The sequence below is a fragment of the Notolabrus celidotus genome, chromosome 19 (genome assembly GCF_009762535.1).
Source record: "Notolabrus celidotus isolate fNotCel1 chromosome 19, fNotCel1.pri, whole genome shotgun sequence".
Classification (NCBI taxonomy): domain Eukaryota; kingdom Metazoa; phylum Chordata; class Actinopteri; order Labriformes; family Labridae; genus Notolabrus; species Notolabrus celidotus.
Window position 1 is genome coordinate 4,051,825 of NC_048290.1, and position 23,014 is coordinate 4,074,838.

The 23,014-nt window shown below is 39.5% G+C and overlaps 1 protein-coding gene across 4 annotated transcripts in view; it reads right to left on the reverse strand.

Annotated features, from left to right (window-relative positions):
• mast4 (microtubule associated serine/threonine kinase family member 4) overlaps positions 1 to 23,014 on the reverse strand; it is a 165,151-nt gene that overhangs the window by 11,145 nt on the left and 130,992 nt on the right. For 3 of the 4 annotated variants that reach the window (XM_034710235.1, XM_034710238.1, XM_034710239.1), the window contains 16 exons: positions 19,462 to 19,616; positions 19,297 to 19,372; positions 18,968 to 19,177; positions 18,081 to 18,182; positions 17,456 to 17,588; positions 12,498 to 12,559; positions 12,280 to 12,371; positions 11,911 to 12,119; positions 11,679 to 11,817; positions 10,383 to 10,515; positions 10,129 to 10,294; positions 5,092 to 5,193; positions 4,345 to 4,467; positions 2,567 to 2,676; positions 1,838 to 1,959; positions 14 to 228 (listed from right to left, as the gene is read on the reverse strand). In XM_034710235.1, the coding sequence (XP_034566126.1) occupies positions 14 to 228; positions 1,838 to 1,959; positions 2,567 to 2,676; positions 4,345 to 4,467; positions 5,092 to 5,193; positions 10,129 to 10,294; positions 10,383 to 10,515; positions 11,679 to 11,817; positions 11,911 to 12,119; positions 12,280 to 12,371; positions 12,498 to 12,559; positions 17,456 to 17,588; positions 18,081 to 18,182; positions 18,968 to 19,177; positions 19,297 to 19,372; positions 19,462 to 19,616 (2,149 nt within the window). The remainder of the gene's footprint in view (positions 1 to 13; positions 229 to 1,837; positions 1,960 to 2,566; positions 2,677 to 4,344; positions 4,468 to 5,091; positions 5,194 to 10,128; positions 10,295 to 10,382; positions 10,516 to 11,678; positions 11,818 to 11,910; positions 12,120 to 12,279; positions 12,372 to 12,497; positions 12,560 to 17,455; positions 17,589 to 18,080; positions 18,183 to 18,967; positions 19,178 to 19,296; positions 19,373 to 19,461; positions 19,617 to 23,014) is intronic. The other variant, XM_034710237.1, reaches the window with a different exon arrangement.

The window sequence follows — 23,014 nt, forward strand, 5'->3', positions numbered from 1 at the left end:
AAGCACTTCTCACCGGACAGAGTGGCTCCGCTGTGCGTGCTGCCTGGCGTCGTGGCGTCCGGCTCGTCCTGCGGGAGCTCCGCCATGCTGAAGGAGGTCTTACTGGGGTCGCCGAGGCCGGAGGTCTCGTCTCCCTCGCTCTCTGCTGAGATGGCAAACTTTGGCAACAAGTTTGGGCGAGGGCCCTGATTCACACTGTCGGTGTCCGTGGAGTGGGACAGAGACGGCCTGGAAGAGAGAGAGAGGGGAGAGAGTCTCAGGAGGCGAAGAGATCCTAAAAACTCCATGACAGCAGGATGTGGTTTGAATACAGCAAGTCTTTGGGTTATCAGTAAGTCTACAGGATGCAGTTGGTTTGAGTGTTCCTCTTCTCTTCTTCTTAAACAGGAGTCAGATATAAAGTCATCATTTAGGGGCAGTTGAAACTGGATCATACTCCCTTCCAAAGCTTGATCCATAAGGCAACTGGACTGGTAGAAATTCTTGAAGACTCCTGGACACACACACACGACTGTTAGAGGCTTATATCTTCAAGCTCTTACCCAGTCTGGTCAGAACTGAAGAAGCCTTTCGGAGGAGAGGTGAAACGTCTTCAAGAATTTCTACCGGTCCAGTTGCCTTACGGATCAAGCTTTGGATTACCATGACCTGGATGACTGAGAACCTTCACAGACATCATACTCCCTTGGTTTAAACTCATTGTTGAGAAGACAGAGCCTTCTCAGTAGCCGCCCCCACCCTCTGGAACTCACTCCCCTCCCATATCCAAAACTTTCTCTGACCCTTCAGCTTTCAAATCTCTTTTAAAAACTCACCTTTTTAAGTTAGCTTTTCATTTGTGATTGTACTGTTGTTTTGTTTGATCTGTGTTATTTGTTTTTTGCTTGTATTGATTTTAACAATTGTACAGTGTCTTTGAGTTTTTGAAAAACGCTATATAAATAAAATGTATTATTATTATTATTATTATTATTGTTGTTGTTTCTGAAGGTTTTGCTTTTGCACAATTTATTCCATTTACACACAAAGAAGACATGCTGCTGTGTGTCATGCAGACTGGAAACCCTTACATTTCAACTCAAAGTGGACTCATAAAGAGCAGAAACATTTATTAACTATAAACAAACTAAAGGTAATCCAGTGACGTCACACTCTTAACTTGAGGGAGTAACTCAAAGTTGAATATAACTCATATTTCTGACAGTTTGTAGAGAAGCTACCTCTACTCCTGACACCTCAGGTATCTTTCACTTATTGCTCTATGGGGATGTTAGAGGTGCACCGTCTTTAAAAACTCTTCAGGGTATGTTTGGTATTTTTTCTGAAGCATTTTCTTTTTGTATTTGTTTAAATTCTCGTCCCAAACGTGATTAGTTTTGCACGTTTGGACCAGAGGAAGAGAATGTTGACTTTACTCAAACATACCAACAAACAACAAGACAGAGAAAGCTTCTTTTTTGCAGAGCTGTGCAGCTTTAGATCAAGTTTTCTCTCTTGCAAAGTGTCTTGTCTGAAAAATACAACTGTTGGTTTTGCCTTCCTGGTTTACGGTCGGATGAAATCTGTTGCTGACTCTCCCTCCTGTTTAATATCTTTTTAGTCTTCCATTTACAGAGATTGGGGTGGGATGGGGGTGGGCAGGAACTGGTTTGATGGTTGATGGAGGCGAGAGGGGCTTTGCTTTTCTATTTTTGTTTTTGTTCTGTTATAAAAAAATATATATATATATTTAAAAAAGATTTAAAAAAGTTTTCTCTCCAACATATTATCGTGTTTATGTTCTGCAGATGAATATATCAGAGTTATAGACTTGACTCAAGGACGTAGGCGAGCGTACATTTCAGCAAAGTCCGGCGTCCAGCTGAGAGAGTCAACGGTCAGCGGGCTCTCGCTCTTCTTCGCCTCCGTCTCTCCTTTCTCCTCAAGGTGCCCGCGGGACAGATCCAGACTGCTGTACACCTGAACACACACACACACACAGAGTGATTCACCTCAGTGTGTGAAGGATACAAACATTAACACGTCTACATGCAGATAACAAGCTGCAGAGCAGAGAGGCAACCTTAAATAAGAGCTGAATGGATTTGACATGAACAGTTAAAGGAGAGCAGAGACTCAGTGCTGTGTGTAAACGCAGACTTCATCATGTCAACACTTCCTGTGAGACGTCCTGCTGCTCTCTGAGAGGCTGTAAAGCTTTGTGTTGATGTGAGAGGGGAGCGTACTGCAATGCAGCACAACAATGACTCCCAGCTTGTACGAGTGTATTGTTTAATGTGTCCCACATTGCAACGAGAGGCAGAAAAAAAACAGATTTGATTTGCAAGCGGAAAATATATGCAAAGCCGAAATGTGCGTTTAATACTGTAGGGGTAAATGAAGAGCGTGGGGGGGACATACATTTCCATATGAAATACAGATCGCTCATGTCTTCGTTCCCATGAGAAAAGCAGCAGGACAGATGAGGGCATCAGCTCATTTACATCCCTGATGACGGTGTGTGTGTGTGTGTGTGTGTGTGTGTGTCAGACTTCAGAGATGTGAGGGGGAGAGATTAAAGACCAACCTTTGAGAATCGGTGAGAACACGAGGAGAACTGCCGCAGCTCCACGTTGAAGTCTTCATCGTTTGTGTCGTCCTCCTCCGTCTCCAGGTGGTGGTACCTCTCAGAGCGAGCTGGGGATGTAAGCGTTCATGTCAGGTGTTGTTGTGTCACGTCAACAGTTATTATCTCATGTGTCGTCTGTTATTCTGGTGGATAGAACTACAAAAGCCATGAGCCTGGTTAGACATAACTGTGGAGATGATGCCTGAAAGAGACAGGAAGCACAGCTGAGAACTTAAACTCAACTCAGACTAACCCAGGGTGAATTAATCTGGTCCCAGGATTTAGAAATCAATCAACTTTATCTGAATATTCTTGTTTCAGTTTCCACAAAACCTTCATCTTTATAGTTTTCAGCCAACTTTGGCTGCAACTTAAAGACTTCTCAGCTTGGCTACTGGATGATTCTTGCAGAAATGTCCCATGAGAGTGCAACTAAATGTCCACCACAAAGTTTTGATGCACACTAGCTTGTTTGTTAAACTTTTCTTTCTTTTTAAAGATTCATTTTTGGGCTTTTTCCCCTCCATGTGTTTGACCGGACAGCTGAAGACAGAGAGAGGGACTCAAACCTAAGGGGACTAAAGTCTTTGCATATGGGATGTCTGCTTGAGGAACTCTGCCAACCTGGTGCCTCTTGTTTAACTATGATGCAAATATTTTGTACTTTTTTGTCACCTGAGTGAGATTCTTGTCAATCAAGGCTGTCTAAAAAATTAGGGATGGGCATTTCAAGCCTAAATACTATTCGATAATCATTGGCATCTATTGGACGATTATTTGAATAATGCGTATGTTTACATTTTACAGCCATGCTCAGTCTCTGGAAATAAGTTTGTAGTAGTGTGAGATTCAGAAATGGAGAAAATTGCTGCGACTGTTGCGAATTTTTTCTTCTTCTTCTGTTATTTAATGCAGTTAGCAAACAGCTGTAAGACGCTCTGTAGCCACTGTCTTGCAGGAATACCTTATATTACAACCAGGCACCGGTAGAAATGATGAAAAATTTGACTTTCAAAATGAGAGAATATTCAAAAGTAACTCTTCAATTTTTTCAAAGTGAACGAATATTCAAAATAAATAAAATCTGATTTAAATTTCCTTTATGTATTTCCTTTTTCTTTTTCTTTTCTTTTCTTCTTTTTTTTTTTTCTTGTCGACGTTTTTTCTTTGTCCATTTTCTTTAAAGTGTGTTTCTGCATTGGGTATCAAATCCTACACTCGAGGATGGGTTAAAAATGAGCTTTTTACTCACAGAAGATAGTCTTATATATATATATGTAAGAAAAGTCATCCAATGCTGACATGCTGCCACGTCTTTGTTTTGTCTTGTTTTGTTTCCTTGTTGTTGTTTCTTTGTGTTTGAAAACTACTAAATAAAAAGTATAAAAAACAACAACAAAGTGAAAGAATATTTAAATATTCAAAAATCATTGCCCATCCCTCATAAAAATGCTCCATGAAGCACTACATGTAGAAAAATTGAATGGGACTTTAACTTTTTCAACATAGTGTCCTGAATGTCTCCTCTCATGCTGCAGCTCTGCACTGTGCAGACTGAAGAAACTTTAATGCATGATGATATTGAAGCAGAACACCAAATCTAATCTGGCGTTTGAACAGATCTTCGTGTGTTTGTCCAAATGCATAAAAATAACATCAAACAACTCAACTGTGAGATTTAGATTGAAATTGTTCCCCTCTTTGTGTTCTGATTGTGACCTTATTTGTAAACTCACTGTCAAAGTAGCTGGTATCATCTTCAGACTCCAGCTGAGGGATGAACTCGGCCTTCTGCCTCAGCAGGCTGTTCCAGTCCAGGTTGTGGAAAAACTGGTGCTGCTTCACTTCACCTGCTCCACCTGCAGACAGAAGAAATGCAACACAAGTTCAGTCCAGAGTCTGAGGATGGATGTGAACATGTTCTGTATGAAATCACTCAAAACACCGCTCTGTGACAATGAGCGGCTAAGTTACACACCGGAGATGAAAAAATGCTTACTCCAGCATCCCCTCTTCCCTCATGACTGCAGGCTGATCTGATATCATGACCATAAATTATGCAGAACTATTTCCTGCCCGTGACCTTTAGTGCAGAAGCAGGAGCCGGTGTGAACTACAGAACAAGGAAGCCCGGCTGTCCCTGCACTGACCCGGCTCCATGTGTCCCCTCTGATTTAAAGGCTTTGTCCCAGGTCACGGCCGCTTTTACAGCCTCACATCCACATCACCGGCCTCATCATGCATGGGACTACATTCATGCACTGCTGAGGGAATAATTGCAATTGATCAAAAGGGAAGAGGTGAGGAGGGCAGGGGATAAACTGCTCTGCTGTTAGGTGACCTCAATTTCTTCCCCCGGTGACTTGGAATAATGAGCGCTGCTGAGGTTGCAGCGATGGTCACATGAGGATTTATGATGGCGGCGTGTCTCCTCCGTGCAGAGTTACTGACTGTGCCACATTGTGTCCTTTAAGTGTTCGTACCTGTGCCCATCCTTTCCAGAGGGTTCTGTCTCAGCAGCAAAGCGATGAGCTCCTGGGAGTCAGGAGGAGGAGCGTCCTCTCCTTCAGGCCAGTTGATCTCATCTGGAAAAAAGACACGACACATGTGATCAATCTCTAGCAAAAACACTAGACTATAAAACAACCAAACAAGCTCAAATATTATTATTTAAGTTATTTAAGGAAGGTGTGGTTTGCGAGTTGGAATCAGCGTTACAGTTTCTTTAATTCCTTAAACTTCATGATCAGCATCCCAGGAAGAAAACATGGCAGAGTTCAGAGAGCACAATCAGCTGTTTGTATTTCATGATATGGAAAGAGTGGACTTCAATAAGGCAGGAACAGATCTAAAAGGGGGTCCAGAGGTGACACCAGCCCACTTTAAATTTGCTTGACCTTTAGTTAGAGTTTTGAATTGTGACTTTGGACAAACGCCTTCATTTTTTTTGAAGATCCAAGCTTGAAAGATGTAAATATTGCCGCTCTTTCATGCTACTTTTTAAAATAAAACTAAAATAAATACGTTGTTTCAATACTAAATGTTAGTAATCAAACAAGTATGATTGATGGAGATGGAACGGTTTTCATTCATGTGTGTTTGTGTGTATAAAATGGACAGAATAACAGCCACATCCCAAAGGCCATAATTGTTAGAGCTCCCCCTGCTGGTTGGTTGCAGTACAGGTCTGAAAGCCCATTTCCTTATAATAATGACAGATGGGACATACAGTATGTCAAACTAGAAAATTCAAATGCATGCAACATTTTTCTCAAACATGCTTCCTGCTCCTATAGTTCATTTTTATCAGGTTGATTCATGTCTGTGTTCATTTCTTTAAAGAAGTCTAGTTTTTATGAGGTATTTGATGTTAAAAAGATGATTGATTGACGGCTTATGTAGTGTTTTTTTAAACTAGAGTATCAATCAATCAAGCTTTATTTATAAAGCACCTTTCATACAAATCAAATGCAATTCAAAGAGCTTTACAGTGACTGAAAACCCTTCCCTGCAGGCCATTTATGAGCAGTGTGTTCTTACTTGTAGACCCGTTGCACATCCTTTACTCAGAGTATGAACTTTTACCGTCTAGAAGAAGGTACAGAGTCCCTAAGTGTAAATTGAATCGTTATAAAAACTCCTTTGTGCCGATCTCTATTAGAATTTTAAATAGTAAATAGCCTGTTAGGGTGGGGACAGTGTCATGGTGCTCTCTCTTTAAGAGTATGCTGTGTGTTGTATGACTGTGTATTATTTATTGTATTTTTTTCATATTTATTTATGTGTTCTTGTGTCATTGTGGTGATTTTTGAAGGAGCAGGTAACATGTGCAGCACTGATGTCAAAGACAAATTTCCCTACGGGGACAATGAAGTACATCGTATCATATCAAAAACAAGAAAGAAGCAGAAATAAAATAATGGCAAGACATTTAAAAAACAAATGGATATTAAAATAGAGACTAATGCACAACAACAACAATAAAATATGTTTAATTAAAATAAGTTAAAGCATCAAATTAATATTAAGAAGATAAGTAGTTAAAATAAATAAATTAAACAGGGTAAGGATAAGAGTTGAAAATAAAATTAAGACTAAAAATATCAATAAAACTGAGTAGATAAATTAAAATAAATAAATAAATGAATGAATAAATTAAAAGATAAAGTCATTTTTCAGGCAAGAGATAACAAAATTGAGGAAATTAAAAAATAGACTTTTTTAAATCATATATTAACAAAAATGTTTAGATGTTAGGTAAAATTAAACGCTTTGCACCACATTCACCTTATCAAATTTCCTAGCTTAAATTAGCAAGATAACCTGTACGCATTAAAGGCTAGCAGATAAATTAAAATAAATAAATAAATGAATGAATAAATAAAAATAAATTAAAAATTATAATTAATAAAATAATAAAGCAACATTTAAATTAATATAACAGTAAAAAGTAAGTAATAACATTGTTAACCCTACATAAAAGCCAGACTGAATAAATAGGTTATTAGTTTACTTAAAAGGCTTAATATCGTCTGATATCTTTGCGAAGAGATTGGTTACTATAGCAACAAATCTCTTTAACTAAAAGGAACTGTGCATTGTGCTATACTGTCTCAACTATCCACTTACTTAATTACTTTTCACTCATTAGTTTTATTCAGCTTTCTAGTCCCCAAAGTGTTTTCTTTCTCCTTGTTTTATTTTCTTTTTCCTCGCACTGTCATACATTTTCTGTGATGTTGTCAAGGAAGGTTCTGTTTTGAGTTTCTTTCCATGTTTAATGAAAAATGAATAAAGAAGAAGAAAAGAAGTCTCAATATCTCTATCAGCTCCTCTCAGATCCTCCAGGAGAGTAGAGAGGAAACATTAAAAACACTCACACAGGAGCCATTTAACTTTCCACATCTGAGACTGTCTGCTTCAAATCAACACAAGAACCAGTCCTGCTGTGGACTCCATCGACCGATAAGTTATTAATGAGTTGAATGTGTGTTTTGGTTACACATGGTTTGGCTCCACCAGTGCAAACACACAATGGGAGCTCCCCCGGCTGTAGGGCAACCACAGACTCTTAAATTCTGCTACTGACTGAAACATTTCTGTCTTTAGAATAAAATTCACCTTGTTGTGACCCAGCAAAGCTCTCCAACAGGAGTCAGACAAAACCCAGCCTGTATTAAGGTGTCTGCATAATACTAAGTGAGACAATTTACATGTGCTCTCGCCCCCTAAGCAATGAATGGGGGCAAAGCCTGTCTGTGGCATGCTGATTGTCTGCTCTGTGCACAGTTTGTCCCCCGTTTTAATCAAATTTGGGCGGGGAGCTATGAATATGTATGTGCGGCCTGAGGCCACGGTGGCATGCATTCAGCGTGTTCAGGCCCCTTTAATTAACAGTGGATCTCTGAGGCCGGGTACAGTGTGATTGAGAGCATACCAAATCAGTCATGGCATGCCATTCATTTCCACGCCACAGATAAAGGCTTTTATCCACCGACTGCAAATAACACAATTCATCAGAGCTGCAACGCTGACAAGATAAAAGCTCCTGCTTTTCAAAGATTGAGATTTTCTCAGTGCTGCTGTCACCGTGAGACTAAAAGACAACAAACTAACATCATCATCATATTAAAACTTCTTTGTGGTCGAAAGTCAAACACGATCCACTTTACTGCCATCTGCTTTGCTCCAGGCCTTCAGGGAAATCTCAGTCTTCAATGAACGGAGAAATATGCACAGCAGATAATTCCATGTGGTCACTATTTAAATATTTAATTCAAACCTGAATGAGGTTTGGGAATTTATTCTGCTGTGGGCCAAAGAATCTGTACACCTCCTGAGTCTCTGCTTTAATCACCTCCAGCAACAGAAACGTGTTGAGGAGAATTTTAAATTCATGAACCAATAGAAAAAACTAACATGTACAAAATGTATTATTTAAAATAGGAGACTTAATGAGTTTGAAAATTAAATTGGAAGGGGAAAAAAAAGCATTTCTTTCTTGCACCATATTTAAAATACTGCATTTATATTAGCATGGAAATCTGTTGGCTTACAAAGCTAGCTAATAGCAGTAAAGAAGAAGCCCATGTGTACAAAAAGCACTAGTTTTCTGGGCATTATTAAAAACACAAGGAGGAATAAAAAGGCAAATTATGGATCTTATATATTGTATTTTAATCATGTTTTTATTATTCTGTTGTTTTATATGATGTTTTATCCTTTGTGCAGCGTCTTTGAGTTTTTAGAAAAGCACTTTATAAATAAAATGTATTATTATTATTATTATATATGAAAAAATTACTCAATCAGGAGGTTTGAGAAGCAAAAGATAAAGTCATTTCTCAGGCTATAGTTCACAAAATTGAGGGAATTAAAAAATAGACTTTTTAAATCATATATTAACAAGAAATTTTTAGATGTTAGTTAAAATTCAACGCTTTGCACCACATTCACCTTATCAAATTTCCTAGCTTAAATTAGCAAGATAACCTGTGAGCATTAAAGGCTAGCAGTGAGTGACAGTCAAAGGTTTGAGAAGCAGTTATCAATCAAGTCAACACCAGACAGGATTGAAAATTAAGGCAATAAATGTATCTCACATACACTACCAGTCAAAAGTTTGGACACACCTTCTCATTCAATGTTTTTATTTATTTTAATTATTTCCAACATTGTAGATTAATACTGAAGACATCAAAACTATGAAATAATCTGTTTTTGCCATAATCTGGATTACAACAGTAGTCAGATAAGGCTATCCATTGTGTGCTAACCCTACCTCTGAACAACACAACTGATGGTCTCAAACACATTAAGAAGGCAAGTCATTCTACAAATGAACTCTTGACAAGGCTCATGTTAATTAGAAACCATTCCAGGAGACCACTTCATGAAGCAGACTGAGAGAATACCAAGAGTGTGCAAAGCTGTCATGAAGGAAAAAGGGGGCTACTTTACAGAATCTAAAATATAAAACATATTCTGCTTTGTTTAACACTTTTTTGTGAATTAAATAATTCCATATATGTTCTTTCATAGTTTTGATGTCTTCAGTATTAATCTACAGTGTTTACAATAATTAAAATAAATACAAACCCTTGAATGAGAAGGTGTTTCCAAACTTTTGAGTGGTAGTGTATACTAAATACAAAAATATCTAATTTCTACAGTTAGTTTCATGCCATGAACTGCATGAAATCCCACATTAATTAGCTTAAGTTAGCAAAGTGACCTCTTATCATCCAAGGCCAGCAGTTACCATAAGGCTAAATATCCCACTTGTATTATTAAGGTTGGAAAATCATTGATTTTTCAGGTAATAGTAAAACATCAGAGATGATGAAACATAATGCACTACATGGTTGGGTTCCTATGTAAAATTCTATTCTTTATGCATGTTAGCATCCAAGGCAAGCTGTTAGAGATGGACTGAGGCTCACACATCTATGAGTTGGGCTGATCAGTAGTTATTGACACTCAAAGATATTAGATATATATTGTTTTTTTTTGGCACATACCACTGATGACCTGTCCAAACAGCTCCTCTGGTGTGTCTCCAAAGAAAGGCACGCAGCCCACCAGGAACTCGTACAGGATGATCCCCATAGCCCACCAGTCCACCGGCTTCCCGTAGCCCTGCCTCAGGATGACCTCTGGGGCGATGTACTCAGGAGTTCCACACACCTGAACAAACATAAATACACAATAAACACTCTGAACACATGACCTCACAGTTTGATGTGAAAGCTCACTGAAGTTAAAGAGGACTTACCTGCTTATCAGAGAACTCCCGGGCGTCTTTCTCGATGTGCCCCTCGTAGAGGTTGGTGGTCATGTTCATGAGGCCGACTTTGGACAACCCGAAATCTGTCAGCTTTATGTGACCCATGGATGTGACCAGCAGACTGTGAGGAAGAGGAGGAGACAGGAGAAACTGGTTATCACGTGACACTTTTATCATAGAGAGCCTTTCCTGATTTTATTTTATTTTAACCGTCTTAAGAAATATATTTTAAAATAATGTTATTCCTTTAGAGTTCTTTTAGGGTGATTTCATGTCTTTTAGAATATGTTTTATTTCTTTATCTTGACTGGTGTGATTGTATGAACTGCCTGTTTTATTTTGCAGCCCATGTGAAGCACTTTGTAACTTGGTTTTTAAAAGTGCTCCACAAATATTCTTCTTTATTATTATAAAAGATATATAAATACTATAATATTCTCATAAGTGTTGCTAGAAACTCCACAGCTCATATGGACTCCCTTTGGAATGAAACTGGCTGAAAGAAGGTACGTTTCTTAGTCCAAGCCTGACTGCAGAATGAATGTCATCATGTTGTTTTGAAGCCAGTATGATGTAATGTGATCCTGATTTTACTTGACTTGTAATATTTACCAGCTCTTGAACTTTTATTCCAAACTAAAAATCATTTAAAAGAATTTGATGCCTGTTAGATTTCTCTGAAATGAACGTTGCATCTCTAAATATCTTTATTATTTCTCAATCTTTGTCATTGCTCGTGTTTTTATGATCTGCATCCTCTTATTTTGTATCTCATTTCATGTTTCTAACTTTGGGTAAAATGTAACTATAACTTGAGCTTTAAAAAAAGACCTTTTTAGCATTTACTGTTCTTTAAACTGGCCTTTAATGCATTTATAGTGTTGAATGTGCAGCAACCAATCTTTGGCCACTTACAGAGGAGGTGTTATATTTTTCATTGATACAAAAACATCTCAACAAACAGTTTCACGTCTAGCGCAGAATGACAGCAGCTTTCTCTAACATCTTTCTGTTTTAGATCTTTATTAAGTCATAGCTTAAAAATAAAATCCTCCTCCTCTCCTGCAGCTAAATGCTGATTAAATAAATGCTCACTCTATGATCCTGAAAGTGAACACATTTAGAAACTTGCCAACCAAGGGAGCGAAATGTTGAGATAAAAACCCCCAGTAGAGCTGTTGTGATTCACTGAGTCAGGAGATAAAACTCTGGATTCAGCATGTTGCATATTTTTGGATGTAAATAAACACATTTGAGCCTTTTAGAAATTGATGGAGCTCTCACTTGTCTGGTTTGAGGTCCCTGTGGACGATGCCGTAGTTGTGCAGATACTCCAGCGCCAAAACTGTCTCTGCAAAGTACATCCTGGCCATATCCACAGGAAGTGGACCCATGTTCTTCAAAAGGGTGGCACAGTCTCCACCTGTAAGCAGTAATGGAGCGATGTTACTGAGCACACAGGAGACATTGTTTACAGGATACAGCACTTTGCAGTAAAAACAACCTGACTGCTGACCTTCGACGTACTCCATGACCATGCACAGGTGCCGCCGGGTCTCAAAGGAGCAGTACATGGACACCACAAAGGGGTTCTCAGCGAAGGTAAGGATGTCTCTCTCCACAAAGGCTTGTTGTATCTGATTCCTCAGGATCAGGTTCTGCTTATTGATCTTCTTCATGGCGAACCGCTGCTTTGTCTCCTTGTGACGCACCAGATAAACAGCTCTGTGGGAAAAACGTTGACCAGTCAGCTTGTGGAAGAACTGATTCTTACATTTCTCAACCAAACTGAGCTGCCACATTTGAATTTGTCTTCTTTTTGTGCTGTTAAAAAAGCATCTATCATCAGAGATCATTAAATCTTGTCTGGTTGAGTTGTCCTCACCCGTAGGCACCATTGCTGATCAGTTTCGTCATCTCAAAGTCCAGCTCACAGGGTTTACGCCGGCACCGCAGCGCCGTGCTGAGGCTGTGAGACTTGAGGAGAGAAGAAGATGAATAAATACTCAAAACAAATCAAGAAGATAAAATCTATACTTTGTGCGTAGACCTGCGGTACAGATAAGAGTAGATCAATAGAGTAATCAGGTTGTGAGTGCTTACTGAGTCATCTGTTTCTGGGGTTTCTGCAATCCCGCTGTCACAGCTGGTCAGCTGAGCGATTTCTGCAGAGAAAAGAGAGGAAATTAAGAAAAAGGAGAAGAAGATACTGCAGGTGAATTTAAAGTTTTACTATTTATATGTATATATATATATTTTTAAGAATATTTTCATTTCAAGCAATCATATTTTTCCATTTTCATACAACAACATATATCATATAATCAAGACTCTTGTTAGAGGCTAAAAATAAATATAAATAAATAAAATTCAAGACATTAAATCTAAAACAGGTAGAACACAGCCATCAGTGATACAGGATTATTCTTGTTAATCTCTCATCCCACAACAACATTCTCCCCTAGACCCCTTAAATATCTCAGCACTGGTCCCCATGCCTTATCAAACACTCTGATCCTTCCTGCAATCTTGAATCTAAAGGTGCATTTCGACCAAGAGTTCCAGGAGCCTTTAGCCCCCAGAACTACTTTCCCCGTAACTAAAAGGTTCCTGTGTCCCCATTGTTGTCTGCGTTTCGACCGCAGGCTGAAGTCCCGGGTAGATTGTGCAAATCAGGCCAGTGACTTATGGAGAAAAAAAAGTAAATGCGCTACACCACCAGACCAGTAGAGGGAAGTAACACAAAGACGAATGCCATTCATCACAGATGGAAAAAAAAACAGTGTGAATGGATTTCGGAAAAATTTGAGGGAAAACAATTTCGAAAAAAAAAAAAAAAAAATGTAAATTTTTTGAAAAAATAAATAAAAATTTGAAAAATAAAAATTGAAACAAAAAATTTTTGAAATTTTTTTTTGAATTTTTTTTTTCGAAAAACAAAAATTTCGAAAAAAAAAAATTGAAAACAAAGTTTTGAAAACACAGTTGAAAAAATTTTTTTTTTAGAAAAAAGTTGATCCGGAGCCTGTCAAAAAATTTTTTTCCTCAAATTTAAAATTGTGCTCCAAAAGCAGAAAAACATGAAAAAAAGTGAAAATTTTGCGCCTGCAGTTAAAAACATGGAAAAAGCAAAGAATGAATCAACACGTGAGAGGAGATAAGCGCGAGTAGCAAAGACGTTTCAACACGGCTTTAAAATCCTTTTGAACTCAAAAAGCCGTGGCAGAGATCGGCTGGTGTTTTGGTTTAAACAGCGACCCTGTTAACTGGAGACTCTCAGCCGGATGCATCCCTCATAAACGTCTTTAGACGATCATTAAATATCTGATGAGGATATTTTGAAATCTTAATAAAAACTAAACTAGTTTGCATTCTCAGGAACTCCCTCTGTGTTTCAGCAGCTGTGTAAACTCCACAAACACTGACACGTTCAGCTGAAGGTCTCCAGTTTACAGGGTCACTTTTAAAACCGGAACACCGGGAGAGACGCATTCACGGTGGGCTGAGAGAAGACTACTGTTACAAGCTGCTAAATCCAGTGACGTATGGAAAAAAAAAAAAAGTATATGGAATATTTTTTTGAAATCTTAATAAAAAACTAAATTAGTATGCATTCTCAGGAACTCCCTCTGTGTTTCAACAACTGTGTAAACTCCACAAACACTGTTACGTTCAACCGAAAGTCCCAGGACCATTGAAAAGTACTACCTCCCTAAGCAGGGGCTTTTCAGGGGGGAGATTATCTACCCCTGAGCTAAATTTAGACCCTGGTTCCTCTGGTGGAAACGCACATCATTCAGGGGGAAAGTTCCTGCGGTGGAAAAATGCCTTAAGCTTTTCCAAATGCAGGATCTCACCCAGCTCTCTCAGCCACATCTCAAATGAAGGCACAGCATCAGACTTCCATAACAAGTGTTACTATTTGATCTATTATGTGAAGAGAGGGATACATTTTCCTATTTATCTTAGCATACTTTGTTGGTGCTTTGTTGTTCTATATCGGCTATAAATCAGATCTCGACAGATATTTATGTGGCTGATATCATCAGGCCAATACGGGCCCAATTCAGATATATTGATGTTGTTACATGTTTCCCCAAAAAATCTTAAAAGCAGAGAATAAAACGCAGAAAACAATGCTTTGAATGATTTAAAAATGATGCCACCATGTTGTTTTTTCAGCAATATAAAGCTCTAAATGTGCACCATATCAGCCGTCATACTTGATGAGTCAAAGTCAGCACCAGTCCACATGTCTTCTTTTCAGTTAGGCTTGTTGTCTTTGATTTAAGATGCATACATGTTACCGAAGCTGTATTAAACTGCAGTCTTGTATGATATGATCTGAATCTATAATTTTAAAGTGAAACCTGTAAAGATGTTCTGCAGGGCACTTTCAGGAACAAAGCTAACACTAGCGCTGAGAAACCAGGACCTTTAAAGAAAGGACACAGCAGCAGTTTCAGCTTTTATTCACCTATTATGTTGGAGGTGCTGACTCTGAGATAATGCGTATTGAAAATAAATGAGGTGGAAATCAGATGTGGCAACACAAACACGTCTAACACCCATTTTGAAAATCACCACTCCAGAACAAGAGCTCATTATGAACCACCTTGCATCTTGACTGTGTTTTTTTTCCTCTGCTGTGTGTTTGTGTGAAACCACACCAGAGTCCATGTGTGTGATTTCACAGGGGGGTGTTTGTCTCGTCTCCAGAGGCCCTGTAAACACATTTCCTCTGCTATTTAACATCTGTCCTTTCTGGTAGGCTTTGCTTCAGGCACACGAGGCACCGGGCGAACCGAACGCGGGAGACACTCGAGGGAAATGAACGGAGGGATCGGCTGACGGAGCGGCCTGTGTGGATCTGGGCACGGTCTGCGGGGAGGCCATTCCTTTCTAATTAGTCATAATGAATGTTGTTTGTTAGTGAATCTGGAGAGACCGAGGGTCATTAGAAAGACAGTCTGTTCAGGACATTAGTCAAGAGTATCTTTGTTTCAAACTTGCCCCCACAGCTTAATTCACCACATTCACATTCATGGACATTTTTTTTTGACACCATGCCCAGAGTGGGAAGCTCAAACGCTGCTATAATGTTGTTATGCTGTTTTCAATGTTCACAAACAATCTCAACAAAGGACATTAGATTTTTTTGTTTCAGTTCAACCCTTCAGAGTGGATCAGTAACTGAAGAGACAACGAAGAGGGACATTTTAAGGACAAGTTTGAGGCTCAAAAGTTAATTTTAGTGTTAAATAACAAATGTCCTCCATGAGGTCCAGCTAAAAATCTATGAGCTAACCAAGCGGCAACCTCAGTCCGTGAGAATTGAAGCCAATATGGAAGTGTTAAAAACTGCAGTTCATCAAGTGTCCACTTGAGGCTGGCTCCAAAAGTACCAGAAACCACATACACACAAATTCAAAAAAGCCGATCTTCACAGCAGAAATAAACGTGTTTACAGCCCGGTACTGCCACCAACGATTGGCTTCAGACACAGATTATTATCCATTATTTACACAGTCTATGGAGCTAACCAATATTGACATACTTAAATAAACTTAAACAACGCTTTTCTAATTTTTCTGACCACTCAAATTGTTTCATCACTGCTCATCACATTCACCCACACGAGATGAGACAGTACCGGACCATCAGTAAATAACTCCATTCATATGTATTCACACAATCTGGGAATGCTATCCTAGCTCCATTAGCTCGATGTCGATCTTGGAAGATTAGCCAAGGAGCCCGTAAATAGCAGCGACCCATGTCCATGTGCATGAAACGGACGATAACAACAAACGTGGTGCAAAGAAAGAAAAACGGTCAAATCAGAAAACACAAGGACTCTGTCCCTGCAGCCAATCACACTCAGACACCATCATGACTGTGCACATCCATTGTGCCCGCCCCCAGACTGACAAAACTAAAATATACTCGAGTGCGAACGGGAGGGAAAAACAGCTGCACGCGCAGATTCAATCTGAAAGCGCTCACTTCACTTCTGCAAGCGCTCTAAAAGGTAGCTTTCCTCTCACAGGCTGAAAATTTGCTCTCTTGAGCAGAGAAATGTTGCATGTGAGTGATGTGTAAGCGCTCACAATGACTTTTTTTCTGCATGGTCTCTATGATTTGCATGCAGGTTCCACATCTGCTTGTGCGATAATTTTGTCAGCGATTTCACGCCATAAGACTGTCTCTCTCATTGAGTCACAGCCGCCTCCACCTCTCCTAAGAAACTGTAAGTAACAGCATGAAAGCCAAGAAGTGGGTGAATACTAACATTAGCTGTTTGTATTGACTTTGGCGCCCCCTGTGGACAAAATAGCATCTCTCTTGATCTTCCTTATCCCTGAATTAGTCGTGTTTTGACACAAATGTCACCCTGCTTCTTGTCTCAGTCAAACACATTGACCTCTAAGAATTTTGTGACATATTCCTGATGGTCTGGTCTGCTTTTGGAAGTTGTTAAGAGTCATCAGGCATCATAACCAGTTTGAAAAAATCCCCAGAGTAGGTTCAAAATATGTCCCAAAGGAGGGAGTGTTTAGGGAGAAACTACAGCTGCACGTCATCTCCTACCCTCAGCTAGTATACGGCCTAATGTTTTTATGGATGCTCACTATCTATTGTCTTTTTTTGGAACAAATAATGAAGCAAAACCCAAACAATGTAAACTAAGGAAAAACAATATAACAGCATATGAGTGTCCCAGCCTGAGCATGAGGTCAGACGTTCATTATCAGTGTATGCATATGGTGCATTTCATTCCTCATCATCTGCAACACAATGGCCTCCATACATCTCACTTAATGCATGGCCAACCTATTATTAAGGAGGGAGGGTTGCCATGAATGCACAAACACTCTATTATTGACAAACCTTATAGAAAAGGCCTGGAGGAATGTTTGCAGCCCTCGAGATGCCAAAAATACCCGGTCTGGAATGAGCTAACGGTGGCACAAGCTCACTTTCCTGTCCTGTATGTTGTGAGTCTCATTGTTTGCATTTATAACCCCTGATTATGACCATGAACTGCGTCCTTCCTGTACCTTCCAGAGGATCTCTGGTGAGTCCCAGCTGGCTGATGATGTAACGCGGGATGTCCGTCTTGATGCCCTGACCCTCTTTAGCGTGTCCCTCAGCAGCCTCCAGGAGGTGGTAAAACTCTTCCGGGTCAAACTCCTGCAGATGTAAGAGACCACTTTAGTACATAATTATGCAGCTATGAGGGACGTTCAAGAAGAGAGTATGCACGGTTTAACAACATATCAGCATCTCCCATTTACCCTGGATTACACTCACACGACTCCTTTTTTTTAAGGCCTCTGAGAAGTTTGAAAGTTTGTGAAAGTCATGACTATTGAAGTTTGACTTAATTACAAGACGTGCATAAGATCTGATTTAAAATGATTTAAGGGGCGCTGGTTTGGCTTTGCGGTTTAATTGCACGCCCCTCATATAGAGGCTTCAGTCCTCGAAGCGGGCGTGCCGGATTTGATTACAAGCCCTGTCATTCCCTTCTCTCTCCTCCAAGTTTGCTGCTCTATCTGCTGTCCTGTCCCTTAAATAAAGCCCAAAATAAAAAGCTTAAAAAGACTGAAACATAACCACATTTCACAAAACAAAAACTTTCAAAGCTACGATAACGTTGCTGCTAACAGATACGAAACATACCAGACATTCAAGCAGTCGAGCGGGTCGAGCAATCACGATGAGGATCTTCTTCACGAGCTCTCTGATGAAGTTCACTTCCTCGCTCTCTGATCTCTCTGTGGACTGCACAGAAAACATCACAGTTCAAAGTTTGTACATTACATAGCAACATTTATGGAAAGATTACAACATGTTCTGTGACTCTCATGTGATCCTAAATGTTTGTATTCTGGAAATATCTTCAAATCATACTGAGTGTTTCTAATCGTTCGGGTTATACAGCATAGAAATCAGAGCATGCATGTTTGAGGTCATTGAAACATCAATGTTTGGGCCTCCTGTCTGACTTTTAGTATTAACACCTAACACAAATGGTTTTACAGTTGCAGACCAGGTCAAACAACTGAACACAAGTATTCCAGTCTTTGTCCACGTTTCTCTATAGAAGATGTCTCATGACCATTGATGTGGAACCCACTGTGGAGATCACTGGATGTTTTTCAGACACTTAGAGAGTTCCTGTTGTTGTGCACCTTAAAAACTCACATCTTATCTAGATGTTTAAGTCTAACTTCAAGTCAAAACATGTCATTACAATTCACATAGGCCAAATTCACCTGATGAGTCAAGATATGACTTCTTGTTTTGAGATATTAGGAGCAAAAATTAAGAATTGAATTGATTAAGATGAGTTAAAAGAGCTATCAGTGCTGCAGCGATCATGTGTTTGATAAGCTTCTTGAAATAAAACATTACATGGTGATAAGATTTGAGATTTGCATTGAAAAGCAAAAACTAAAACTGAGCAAAAACAGCTCAAAAGATCTTTTTTATGACAGTTTCTGTATAAAAATGTTTCAGTGTATCGTCTCTGCAAACAATGCATTGATTTCTGACAACTCATTCACCTCCTGAACGAGCCTCTCCAGCTTATCAGTGAGCTCGCAGAAGTAGCTGGAGGTGATGAGTCCGAGTCGGCTCTTCTCCAGACAGTCACGGGCCAGCTCAATTATCTGGTGGTGGGCAAAGCCGAGCACGCCATCTGCCAGAGGGAGGACGCTCTCCGGAGAGCTGCTGCGGATGATGTCCTGAATCCTGTCCTCCATCTGAGCTGTGGCCTGCAGAGAGAGAGAGAGAGAGAGAGAGAGAGAGAGAGGAAAGGGAGGTGTGTGTTTTGAAATGCAGGAGATAATTAACGAGCAGACACTAATGCAGCAGACCGATCATGAGTCATTACCTTAGGAAAGCGCTCCTTGTACACGTGATTCATCATGATAATCTCATGGTCGTAACACGACGGAGATCTTCCAGGGCTGAAAAACCAAAAGGGAGTCAAGTCAGCAACTCATTGTAAGTCTGACCAGGTGAGGATAGTGTTCAAGAGTCCAGGTGGGACCGGTACCTGAGACTGCGTGAGCGGGGTCGCATGGCCGTGGCTCTGCGGCATTCGTCCCCGGAGATGCTCTCGGTGCAGAAGTGCTTGGAGAGGAAGTGCAGTTCATCAGGCGTGGGCTGGAAGGGCAGCTGGTGCAGCTTCTCCTGTGATGAACAGGATGACTGGAAATGAAACACATATATATTCAACATGAAAAGAAAAAAAAAGACCACCATTTTTTTAATGGATAAAAAAATGAGCATGCTAACAGACAACTTTTTCGTCATGGCAGCAGTTAGAGCGCTGCCCTGTCCCGCCCTGCTGTGCTGTGATTGGCTGAGAGATTTCAGAGGTGCTGGTGTTTGTTTTATTGAGACAGAGACAGGCTAGCTGCTCCCTCAGGTTTGCATGACTTTGTTTACTACATTAAATAAATAAAACCACAACATTTAAACGTGTTTACAGTTTCTGACTGAAGAGAAAGAATGACAAAGAGTGAGAGATACAAAGAAGAAGAAATGAGGGACACAGAGAGAGAGAGCAAGAGAGAAATGAAAGTGATAGAAAGACAGAGGTAGAGAAATAGAGAGCAGGGGAAGAGAATGACAGTGATTGATAGAGAGAAGTAAAAGGATAAACGGTAAGGGAGAGAGAAATAGAGTAAGAGATAGTGAGAGAGGGATAATTGAGAGAGATAAAAGAGAAAGAGAAAGCCAGAGAACGAGAGAAAGAAGGAGAGATTATATAGATAGAGAATGGAAGAGAGAGAATGACAGAAAGAGTGAGAGATACAAAGAAAGAAGAGAGAAATAAGGGACACAGAGAGAAAGAGAGAAAGAGTTAGAGAAATAGAGAGGGAGGGGGGGGGGGGGACAGTGATAGAAGGGGGAAATAAAGGGATAAAAGGTAAGGGAGAGAGAAATAGAGTGAATAAGAGAAAGAGAGAAAGAGAAAGAGAAAGAAAAAGAATGGGAGACTGAAACTGAATAGATAGAGAGATAGAGAGAGAGAGAGAGAGAGAGAGAGAGAGAGAGAGAGAGATAGATAGATAGATAGATAGATAGATAGATAGATAGATAGATAGATAGATAGATAGATAGATAGATAGATAGATAGATAGAGAGAGAGAGGGGGATGGATGGATGGATGGATGGATGGATGGATGGATGGATGGATGGATGGTTGGACGGACGGACGGACGGACGGACGGACGGACGGACGGACGGACGGACGGACGGACGGACGGACGGACGGACGGACGGACGGACGGACGGACGGACAGAGAGAGAGAGAGAGAGAGATAGATAGATAGATAGATAGATAGATAGATAGATAGATAGATAGATAGATAGATAGATAGATAGATAGAAAGAGACAGACAGAAAGAGCACAGAAGATCAAGAATGACAGAAAGGAGAGAGAGAAAGGGGGCACAAAGAGAGCAAACAGAGATAGAAAGAAAGAGTTAGAGAAAGGGGATGAAAGAGAATGATAGATGGGAGAAAGAAAATGATAAAAGGGTAAGGGGCAGAGAGACACAGAGTAAGAAAAAAGAAAAAGAGAGAGAGAGGGATAATTGAGAGAGACATAAAAAGAAAGTATAGGACAGAGAGACAAGAGAAAGAGAAAGCAAGAGAATGGAGAAAAAAGAGATGTATAACAAAGAGACATATAGAGAGAGGAGAGAGAGATGAGAAAAAGTGAGACAAAGAGAGAGAGACAGGAAGAGAGAGAGAGAAAGTGATAGAGGGAGAGAGGAAGAAAGAGTAATAGAGAGGTTGAAGAGGCAGACAGAGAGAGTGTGTGTGTGTGAACTTGTGGTTTAGTGTGTAGTTAATTTGTGTATCTCTTTTCCTCTCTTACATTTTTTTCTCTCCGTCATCAAACAAATATTCAGACTCTCTAGTAAACAACCAGTCTTCAACAAAACCAGATCCCAACTGTTTCTTTGTACGGAGGCCCTGAGTGAACATTCATCCTCTCATTTCATATATGACATTTATCCCCTAAAAGTAAGTGATTCCAGTCGTTTCCTCCAGATCTCAGATTATTCATGGCGTGATCAGTAAGTGCTTCTCTGGGGATTTGAGTTCTGATCACCTGACGTTACAGTCAGATCCTCATTCTTGTCTCCAGATAATCAGAGAAGTAAAGATCCTGAGAACAATGTGTTAAATAAAACGTGTGCATGCATGTCTGCTTCAGGCGTCCGTACATTTCCACGCTGACTTAAACAGATTTCCTTTTAATAACTTCCTTCCTTGTTTAACTCTTTTTAACACGCTTTTAATTCATCTTGAATAATTTATGGTTTGTATATTGTAAAGCCTGCAAGAGCTGCATTTTTATTTATTAACTTTTATATAATTAACCACATATTCACAGCCTGCAGGGAGTTCTGGTTAAAGTGTGCAGTCATTGATTTTCCAGTTAAAGAGTCATCTGTCGTCGGTGAATTTACTCAACTGTTAACAGATTTCATTAACGTGCTTGTAAGCGTCGGCACGCTCGGGTTTCGTGGAACAAGAAGAAACTGTTGGAGCTGTGGAGGAGCGAGCTGTTCCTTCTTCTTCTTGTTTCTCAGAAAAATCTGAGAGAGCGACTCGACTGTTCCGGCATTAAGTGATCACCTCGTGTCAGTTTCAGACGGATAGCTTGGAGGCAGCTCAGAGGCAATCAGCTGATGAACAGAGCTGTCAGAATATTTTTACATCTGACTCGACTCCGGCTGTGAGACAGTCTCTGCTGTCAGCTCCTGAAAACGGTGACTTCATCTGAACATTACAGAGAACTATGACGCCTGGAACATCTTTTTATGATATGTGGGACTTTAAAAAGTCACGTTATACACAGAAAAGACTGAAGATTTACTTACATGTTAAAGCCTCATACTTCTACCTTTGATATGTTAAGTCATATGTACAAACTCTTATTTATGTATAAATATTAGAACTGAACTTTAATCATTTTATGAAATATTATCACCATAAATATCTAACCAATCAAAAAGAAAACACTAAGTCACACTTACACATGTTCAACAAACCTGCTCTGCACGTGCTCAGTCCGTCTCCTAACACCTCAGTGAACGCCTCTCTTTGTCACCTTTGCTGTTAGCTTGTATTCTAATCATGTATTGCCTGTATCTGTCTTCATACCTAGCTCCCTGCTCGTCTTTACACTCCTGCGAGGTGTTTGAGGTCTACTGGTCAGCAACTTCTTGTGGTCCCTAAGACCACAGTCCTTTATGTTGTCCCCAACATTAAAGAATTTTAAATCCTGCCTTTAAACATTTTTTTACTCCTTGGCTTTTAACCCAGCATGAGAGTTGTGTGGTCTCTGTCTCTGTCTGTTCTTTTGTTGGATTTTTATTTGCTCTTACATTTTTTTATTATATTTTTCATTATTTAATCTATTTGTTATTATTTATTTCAATTTGTATTATATTTTTTTAAACTATTTTTAAAGTGTTTTTTTATGATTGTTGGATTTGTATTTGCTCTTACATTTTTTTAAATTATATTTCTCATTATTTAATCTATTTGTTATTATTTATTACAATTTTTATTATATTTTTTGT